The 10,669-nt window shown below is 29.4% G+C and overlaps 1 protein-coding gene across 1 annotated transcript; it reads right to left on the bottom strand.

The window, feature by feature from the left end:
* Nucleotides 1–9,341: 9,341 nt before the first annotated feature.
* Nucleotides 9,342–9,941, bottom strand: LOC106774766. Its single transcript, XM_014661804.1, has one exon. The coding sequence runs from the start codon at nucleotides 9,939–9,941 to the stop codon at nucleotides 9,342–9,344; it is 600 nt and encodes a 199-aa protein (XP_014517290.1).
* Between the last annotated feature and the right edge of the window lie 728 nt (nucleotides 9,942–10,669).

Below are 10,669 nucleotides of genomic sequence, written 5' to 3' on the forward strand. Positions count from 1 at the left end.
GATGGTTGTATGAATGTGATGCTGCTTATACTATTTGGTCTTTATGTTTATATGTATGCTGGGATGATTAATTAAATTTACGTAAGCTTACCCTTATCTTTTCTGTCTTTACTTATATTGTCGTTCGGTATTTGGCCGTTCGGTTTGGAGGATGCACTACAAACCGACCAGCCTTTAGATGTTGTACTTGAGAGCAGTGCAGGACCGTCTGGTCCTTAGTTTAGATTTTAGTTACCATCTTATGTATATAACCGTTCGGTCTATCTTATATTTTTGTAGGACCATTCGATATACCTTTTGTATTAGACCGATTGGTATTATTATGTGAACTGTTCGGTCTCCCTTTGTACATTTTGTTCTTGTAAAAAGGTTCAAACACTACAAGAAAAATGCTAATTATATACGGAATTTATGTACGGATTTTCCGTATATAAATTATATACGGATTTTTCGTATATAACACTAGCTACGACAGTATTATATACGGATTTTTGCCCGTATATAATCCGTATATAACCAAATATTATATACGGATTTTGGGCTTTATATATGGATTTTGGCGGTAGATAATGACGTTTTTTCTTGTAGTGAAATTCTATGTACAGTTTATGTCTCCTTTCTCTTTACTTGCTCACTCATTACTGTTCTCCTTTATTATTTATGTTAACTCCTAAAATAAATTATAAATTTCATTAGGATATTACAAAAATCATATACAAAAGGCACATAAGCTTATATACCAATATGAAGTAAATGTCCATTAACACTTAGAAGTAAATCCCCATTAGCATTTATTTCTACTAGAATTGTGATAATTTAGAAAGCGTCAAAGCACTAAATATTGACCTAGATCATTTTAATATTCATGTCAAATGTTTAAATAAAAAATACGTACTAAAATTACATTAACAATGAAGAAAATGGACTTAAACAATTATTTACCCAACTACTTAAATTCCAACTCATTAATGCTTTCGGATAATGTGAATTTCTACATGTCATATGTCATCTTTAACTCGGTTTCTCTATCAACATTATAGTTCATAAAACAAAATTGCTCGTTACATATAAATGACAAAAATAATAAATCATATGTTATTAAGGAATAAAATTTATCCGTAATTCAAATTTATAGATAAATTATTAATAATAACAAATTTATTAATAAAATATTTGTCGATAAATAATGGACAAATTCTAAAATTTGTTGATAATAATAAAATATCATTAATCGTTAATAAATTTATTAATAAATATTTATTATTACTTATCGGTGAATTTTAAACGTTAATAAAATCCATTAGTAAAAATGGCGATTGAGATCTTCCCCTCATCTTCCTCTTCTTTCTTATATCTATTTTCTTTTTCATCTTTCTTTTCTCCTTTTCTCCTTATCATGCCTTCAGTACTATTATTGTTGTATCGTGTCTATTGTCATTTAATAAAAGGTTTAAAGAATAATTCTGATGTATTATTTTAAAGAGTAGAATATCATATATATATATATATATATATATATATATATATATATATAAGGATCCTATAATTTTTCATCTATTAAAGGAATTACAAGTGCACAAATATGCACAAATTATAATAATATCTAAATTATAACTAACACAATATTTTATCGTCTAATATCCCTTAATAAAATATTTAGCATATCTTAACATCTCCGCTCAAGTTGGTGCATGGATATCACACATTCCAAACTTGAATAGAGACTCATTAAACAATCTTCTTGACACTCATTTGGTAAGAACATCAGCCAACTGCAATTCTAATCTTACAAAAGGAAATGAAATTATTCCAGCTTCAAGCTTCTCTTTGATGAAATGTCTATCAATCTCCACATGCTTTGTTCTATCACGTTGCACAGGATTCTGAACAATTTTTATAGCTGAAGTATTGTCACAGTACAAACTCATAACTTTGTTTTGTTTAAAGCCCAAATTTGATAGCACATTTTTAATCCACAAAAGTTCACATACACTTAGTTTCGTGCCTTTGAATTCTGCTTCATCACTAGATCTTGCTACAATAGGTTGTTTTTTACTCTTCCAAGTTACAAGATTCCCTCCTACAAAAGTAAAGTATCCAAAGGTAGATCTTCTAACTTGCGTACGCCTGTTTTTCAGTTGGTACATTTTAGCAACGTGTACCGGGTTTCAGTAGACAAAAATACCCTTATATATCATGAATTCTAAATTTTAAGGTTAAGGGTATTTTAATAAATTTTACAAATAGATTCATCACTAACAAAATATACATCAATAACTTAAATTTTAAAAATTTGTTAATAAATTTAGATTTATCAACGGGTTTTATTTACGTCGATTATAACGAAAATTCTTATAGTGAATCTATTTTTTCCTTTTAGGGTTCTTAGTATATACAAAATACGGTTTTTTCCTGTACCAAACATTTCTTAAGTAGAAATAGGCATCAAATGAAATTTACTCAATACTCATTACACTAATTACAACGTGAATGGAACAATCATAAATGCATTACATTTTATTCAATGTAACCCAAAGTGATGGTAATAAAATATGATAAGAAAAAAAAAACAAAGGACTATTTTGGTGACCTCAATTGTCTATTGAAACATACAATATCTCAAGAGCAACAATTTTGGATTAGAAATTGAATGTTCTAAATTTAGCACCGGTTTAATGTGATGCATCTTGATTGATTTTTCATGTTCTTGATGTTCTTCACAATTTGAAGTTGATGTCCTGGTTTTATTTTTGTTTTGAGGGCATCCTCGTTATTGGGGGATTACAGGCAATGCAATATATATACATGGAGGACACTTGCCATTTCTGCCAAAATAATTATGCCTTTGAACGTAATGTGTACATCGATCATTTATTATTTATTTGAAGGTTTATTGTAATATATACTATGAATAGTGTAATATTTTGGTGTATTATTATAAAACATTTGAGTTTTTGTTATTTATGGTTTTCGTCCTTTTTTTTTTTCTTCTGAAACAAAGAATTCAATTGATTTTATTTTGAAGATCGGAAGGTTTAACAAAATGTTTGCAATTGAAAAGAGACAGTGGTCTTTTTGTGGAGTAGAGACATACTGTTATTTCCTTTGGACTTCCTACAAAAAGTTGAAATCATAGTATAGATACATAAAATGTGTATTTGGTTCTTGCCTCGTGTTGAAACTGTAGAATGTGTGTGAAAAACATGTAAAAGTTAACCTTCAAAGAAGTTTCCAACAACTTTGCAGAATCATATTTGAAAAAAAAAAACCTTCAACTTGCTCGATTCAATTTTAAACCGAGGCATAAGACCCCCCTCTAGTGCCTCGATTCACCTGTAATCGAGGCCAAAAGTCTGGCGAAAAAAAAAATAAAAAAAGGAACACTCTCTACTGCTTCGGTTGCATTTGAACCGAGACAAAAGCATACACCTTTTTGCCTCGGTTCAGAACCGAAGTAAAAAGTGGTAGACTTTTTGCCTCGCCTGTATATACCTCGGTTGCAGAACCGATACCGATAGGCAAAAGTAATCGCTGTCATTTCCCTTTACTACACTAGTGTTCAAGTGTCTATTGAAACATACAATATCTCAAGAGCAACAATATAAAGTTAGCTATAGAAAGAGATGATAAACTAAAAATAAAAATAAATTGTCTTTTATTGATAGAAAAGTTAAGTACAAATACATTGCTTCATACCTTTATATAGATAAAAGGAAAGCTAGTTATTATGTTGACAAGTCTTGAACACTTACGGCTATAATATATAGAAGAAATGGCATTGTAAAATAGTGAAATTCACTTGTTTGATGAGCCATGTACGTAGATGATTTACTGCTTCCATTTCTTTAAATTAATTATGTATGACGATGAGCCATGTTGTAGATAAAATTCAACTGCATCAATTCTTGTATTGGTTGCACTTCATTAAATTGTGTTTGATGAACCATTGTTGACAAATTTAATTGTATATCTCATTAAATTGTTTGATGAGTTTCATAGTTGGAAGAGTTCAACTGCATCATTTCTTGTGTTGGTTGAAATTCATTAATTGTATTTTGATTCATGCAATTAGAGGACTCAATTACATATTAATTGAATCTCCAAAAATGGTGGCATTTTGAAATTTGGATTAGAAATTGAATTTTCTATTTCAATGTTGAGGAGTATTTTTTAAAACCATGTCATGAATGCATAGTTTAGTTTCTAATCCAATTCTACAATACACAGTTCTACCATATGTGTTCGGATACATTTTGACCACTTATGCCTAAATGTACTTAACTCTTATGATAGAAGAACATATCATGATGGTTTGGTCGATTATGTATCGATCAAAGCAATCTCTGTGACAAACATTGATTATGATGATTAGCATAATAAGCTAATTAAAGACTAATACAATATAATTTGGTCACATGGACGAGATCCATCAAAATAAAAGCTTATAAATAGTAGATATGTTATTAGTTAACATTACAACATTTATTACCTTGTTAATGTACTTGATTGGTTTAGGCATTCGAGTATTTGTTTATGTAAACACAACTTTTAAGATGACAAATAGCCCTTTAAAGAACGAATATCTTCAAAGTTGGCAACTTAAAACATTTGATGTGTTTGGTGGAGCGTTTACAAAATATATATATATATATATATATATATATATATATATATATATATATATATTTGCAATTTATTGAGAATTTTTTCTTATAATATATAATCTTTGATATTACAAAATTTGGATTATGAGCCAAATTTAGACGGTGTTAATCATTATTTAACGGAGAGGATATAATTGTCTCATTTTTACAAATAATAGGACCTGATTGAGACAAAAAATAAAACGATGACCTAATTAAGATTGACACACAAATACGAGGACCAAATGAGGGTTTTAACCTAAATTTTATTTGTAACCAAAATTAAAATATTAAAACATATTTTTCATTAAAATATTAAAGTAAAATACGAATCATAGCAATGTTGTAAATTTTAGTTTAGAATTTTTAGAAGAAAAAAACAACTTTATAAATGAAATAGGTTTAAGTATAGTTTTAAAAGTTTCTTATTTACATTACAATTTTCGTAAGTTCATTTTCATTTCTTTTAACAAAAACGGTTAAGAGGTTAATGGAATATACTAAATATCCTCTAACCTACTTTTTAACTTAAAAAAAATTATATATATATATATATATATATATATATATATATTAATCATATTATATAATTAATATTCAATTTATTTTATTATATATAGATTAAATCTAGACTAGATTTTAAAAAATTTAATTCACTCAATATTATTATTTAATTTTAACCTGAATATCAATACAAGTTTTTGCATTTATAAATGATATCTTTTTATACTTTTTGATTATTAATTTTTAAAGAGAACGCATATTTGAAGAAAAAGTAGGCTTTTAAGTATATATTATCTAGCTATCTAATTTTAAAGAACACATAATATTATTATGTCTTATAGTTATTTAATTTTTGTGTACTTTAACCACATCATTTATAAACTTCATTGTTCACTTTTAAATACACAATCTTATTAACATAATATCCTGATATATTTTATTTTCTTTGTTAGATAGATAGTCCAATCTCTATCATATCTATAAATAAAGTATAAGTTGAGATAAGATAGAAGTGAAAGAGAAAAGGCATAGAGTGAATTTTTGTAGTGAGTTGGAAAGAAAGAAGAAAGTGTTGAAAAGAAATAGCAATGGCGGAATAGACGACTTTAGAGTTAATTGCTGAGGCTTCGGAACTATTGTCTAAGATGCATCTTGATCTGCTGTCTATTATTAAAACTCTGCCTGAACCCTCCCGGTCACTTTCAGTCCACTTGTTCCGATCACATCCAAACAGGTAAAGTTTTGTTTTGTTAGGAATTCGAGTGTGAGTTTAAGTTTCATATTTGATAGAAATGAAAAAGTAAAACACCATATAAAGAAAGATAAAAGACCTATTAACCCATTGCCTTAAGGTTTTGGATAAAAAGTGATGTCAATCCCTTGTATGGTTAGACTCATATCTTATTGGCGTTTGTGTCTCTTCGATGAATCCCTCTGTTTTAAGTTTTAAAATAAAATAAAATTTATTTTTTAAAAATAATTGTCTAAAAATATCTTAAATTCTTTTAAATAAAATTATAATAAATTTGTTTTAGACATGTCCGATTGTCCCTGAAGTCCCTTTCATGTCGTCGCCGTCTGAAACATCACAACATCAACTTATGCAACAGTTTCAGTCGAAGAAAGGATAACTTGGACTACAGTGGAGCACAAGTTTTTTAGTGTCAATATTTTCTTTTATAATTTATTTAATTTGAAATGATATTGTATTAATTTTTATATTTATTTATTTGTCATAGACGATTTCTGGAAGGACTTAATAAATATGGTAAAGGAGATTGGAAAAATATTTCCTCCTACATTAAAACAAAAAATTCAACCTAAGTAGTCAGTCATGCACAAAAATATTATTTCCGTAAAAGTAAATCAGAAGAGAAAAAAAAAGAAAGAGCATTCATGATTCATGACATGGTTCATCTTCCACTTTCACAATCTCAGGAGATGTTGGTTGGCCTGCCTCATAATCTAAGGTGGTGAAATATTTCTTTTAAATTTTTTTTTTTAAAAATCTAAATTATTTTTTAGTACTAATTATTTTAAGTCCTTAAGTATCAATTATTTATATTTCTATAATAATGTCTCAAAAATTTAATTTTGAAATTTATTTTAGGTCTCTAGATACCATAATTCATCCGTTGATACAAGTGCAAGAAGGATTAAACATAATTCATCCGTTGATACAAGTGCAAGAAGGATTAAATCCGCACATGAACATGCACATATTGAATCCTCACATGAACATGCACATCCCTCCTCCACCAGTGCTAAATCCACATACAACACAAGGAATGATGCAGCAAAATCATATGAAGAACATAAATCATCATCCACAACAAATGAAATATAATACACAGTTTAAACAGCTGAATTCTACCAACTACCTACTTCATCCTACTCACTTTAAACCTTAGGAGTTCGCCAATAGAATAAATGTTATTTCAAACATTAGGATGATTTTTATATTCATATTGGAATCTTAATTCAATCATCAAATTTTACATTATTTTAATTAGATCCTATTTTTTAAAATATGATGTAATTTGGCATTTTTTCAGTAATACAAATGACGTTAACTCAATATTTTATGTTAATATGTAACTACTCCAAATCTTTTTATTATTATTTTATTGAATAATTTTAATTTATTTTTTAATTACATATCTTAATTTAATATGCATACAATAGTTTTAACAATATATATATATATATATATATATATATATATATATATATATATATATATATATATATATATATATAACTACCCCCATTATTGATGCTACATAGGAACATGATATGTTAGATTATGAAGACCTTGATGATATATTTAAATTAACCTAAATAGACAGAGGTATTTTCTAGTAGCCTTAAAAAAAATTGTTGTCATATATATTAAGTAGTCTCAATAAAATTGTATTTCTTTTCCATTAATCATTGGATCAAACTAAAATATTTACAACAAACTCTTGATTATGATTTTTCATTTTGATTGGATTATTAATTAAAAGTCTATATTTAGAAAAATTAATATTGTCCATTTTAAGTTTTTTTTTTCTTTTTTATATTTGTAAACATTATTGTTTTGATTGGTTATAATTCTTTTATATTTGTAAACATTATTGATTTGATAGGTTATAAGTATTTATTCGTGTTTTTTGTTAGAGTTTTTTTAATAATATTTTATATTAATGAAACTTGATTGATTAATTTATTTTTAATTTCTAATTCAAACTAATTTCTCATCTTAAAAATATTCGTATTTTCTTTTTTAATTATTATTATCATTTTTTATTATTGTTACCTCTCATAAATTATTGTTAGTTTGAAGGAATTATTTTCACTATCTTCAATTTGTTTTATGATATGGAAACGGTAGCATTTGTACATTTGAAATATATTTAGTAATTATTCGAAAATTCTACTTGTTTGTCAAAGTACAAAGTACAGTTTGTTAGAACGGTGGAGAGTGAGGGTTTGTGCCAAGTGTGTCAGACAAACGGGGAAACCCTTTTCACTAAGTGGTCTGAGAGATATGCAGAGAAAGAAAGGACAAGAGAAAAACTCAAACACAATGAAAATCGTATTATTCACTAATTTCCAAAATCAATTATTATAGGCACAAAACTCAGTAATTATAATGGAAAAGCAACTGCCAAAATAAGCAACAGTTGCCTTGCCTAACTAATGGTCTTAGCTTAATTCCAACACTCCCCCTGAGTACTAAGAGATACCCCCAATTTATAAAAGTAGGTTGTAAATTTCCTAAACCCCAATCGCAAATCAAGAAACTGGACTCAAATTCGAAACCCTAACTCGCCAGAACCTCTCCTCAAGTTGTCGCCGTTGTGAGGTCGTTGCTTCTGCTCAAGACGCAGATCACCAAATCTCCTTCTCAGAGCAACCGAGTTGTGCGATTTGCGAATTTGCACGAGTTGTGCGATCAAGACCAAACGGTTTGAAAAACATGACCGAAGGATGTTCTCCAAGTCTTAGTTTACCAGTAACTCCCCATGCTTCTTTGACAATGTTCACTTCAACATTTCTTTTCTTCCCCGCTAGAATGTCAGCTAAATTCCATATTCCTTTCCTCTCAACAGGATCAACTTCTTCTTTCATTGCATCGCTCCACACGGATTTCTTCAAGGTTTCGATTTGATTGATCGGTTCTGCATCTGCAAAGACTTCCTTTTGACTGATCGGTTTTGCACCTGCAAAGGCTTCCTTTTGACCAACCGATTCTGCACCTTCGAACATAGCTACGTGCACCAGACCTTCCTCATCACCAGTCCATGTATCAGTATTCATCTTTCCAGATTCTTCATACTTCACTAGGTTGATCCGAAACATATTATCGTTCGAGATCTTGCTCCTCAAGAACAAGTTTTTCTTTTTATCAAACACTTCAACCTTATTGAAGCCTCCCATCACTAACGTAAAACCCTTTTGAATTAACTGGCCAATACTTAGAAGATTGTACCTTATTGCAGGCACAAACAACACACCGGTTAAGATGGCACGCAAGCCATTATTTCTTATGATAACCACATCACCAACTCCCTCTACCTTTGAAGTGTTGTCATCAACAAATCTCACCATACTTCTCTCGATCTCAACAAAATTTACTAACCAATCTCTGTGGCAGGTCATATGATGAGAACATCCAAAATCCAAATACCACAGTTTGTCTTGAGAATGTCAGCTTACTGTAGATATAGTTGTCATCAATATGATGGGCTCTGAATCAGAATCTACTTGAGCTACGTAGGCCTCCTTTCCTTGACCCTTATTCTGCTCCTCCTTTTCAGCATAGCACTCACTAGCATAATGCCCATACCTATGGCAATAAAAACACTCAATATTTCTCTTGTCCTTCTTGCGGTAATTCTTCTCAGATTTTCCTTCCTCCTCTGTTGAAGATTCATTCTGGTCATCTTTGTTCCTATCTTTTCTCCACTTTCCTTTACCATGTTTCCATTTCCATTTATTGGTTGTCTTCTTCTCTTCATTCTTAATGTGTTGAACCTTCAACGTCTGCTCCTCGCGTCTGATGGGACTTCTTTCCTGCATCCTCATTTCATATGCCTCCAGAGAGCTTTGTAGTTCCTCTATCTTGAGTTTTCCAAGATCTCTCGACTCCTCTATTACCACCACAATATGATCAAATGTCGAAGGCAATGACCACATGATCTTCTCGATCACCATGAGATCTGTAACAATGTCGCCACAACCCTTCATCTGATTAGCAATTGAGAGTACTTTACTGAAAAACTCGCTCACCTTATCACCACCCTCCATTAGTAGGTGCTCGTAATATCTTGTTAAATGACCTTTTAGTCACCTAAGGCAGAACAAAGAACTGGTCCCCACTAATGTAGCATAGGGAAACTAGAATATGAATCCTAGGACTCAGCTAATTAAGATTAAAGTGTGGGGTCAGGTCTTGTATTTATTTACTAATTATCTACTATTAAACTAGGTGGGGACAATTAAAATGAATGAAACTAAAAAGGAAAAATAAAGATCTAAACTAAAATCTGTTTAAAAGAATAAAAAAATTGAAATGCAATATAAAAGAAAAGGAAATAACAGTCTAAACTTCAAAACAAAAAAATAAAATCTAATAACTATAACTACCTAAAACTACAACAGAACCTAAACTAAATTGAAAATTGAATGCAACTAAAATGATTAAAAATCCAGAACTGTAATGATAGAAATGATCAAATTAAAACAAAACTTCCAAAGAATAAAAGTCACACAACAGAACCTAAATGAAAGGAAAATTAAAATCACAATCTGAAATAAAACTATTCTAACATCAATTTAACAGAAATACTAAAAATAAAGCATTAAACCAAAGATAACAGGCACAAGCAAAGAACAGATAATAACGTGCAATAGATTGAATGAAAGAGTCTCAATTGCTCTTCAGAAAGACATTCCAAGAAAGTTAAGCCCATCACAGGGTATTTTTAGTTCATATTTTAGAACTTAAAGTGGCAATTTTCACTCAATTATTCAAC

Source organism: Vigna radiata, chromosome 10 (genome assembly GCF_000741045.1).
Source record: "Vigna radiata var. radiata cultivar VC1973A chromosome 10, Vradiata_ver6, whole genome shotgun sequence".
Lineage (NCBI taxonomy): Eukaryota > Viridiplantae > Streptophyta > Magnoliopsida > Fabales > Fabaceae > Vigna > Vigna radiata.

Coding starts and splice junctions, on each gene's coding strand:
- LOC106774766 (XM_014661804.1), bottom strand. CDS start 9,941: ATGGAGGGTGGTGATAAGGTGAGCGAGTTTTTCAGTAAAGTACTCTCA.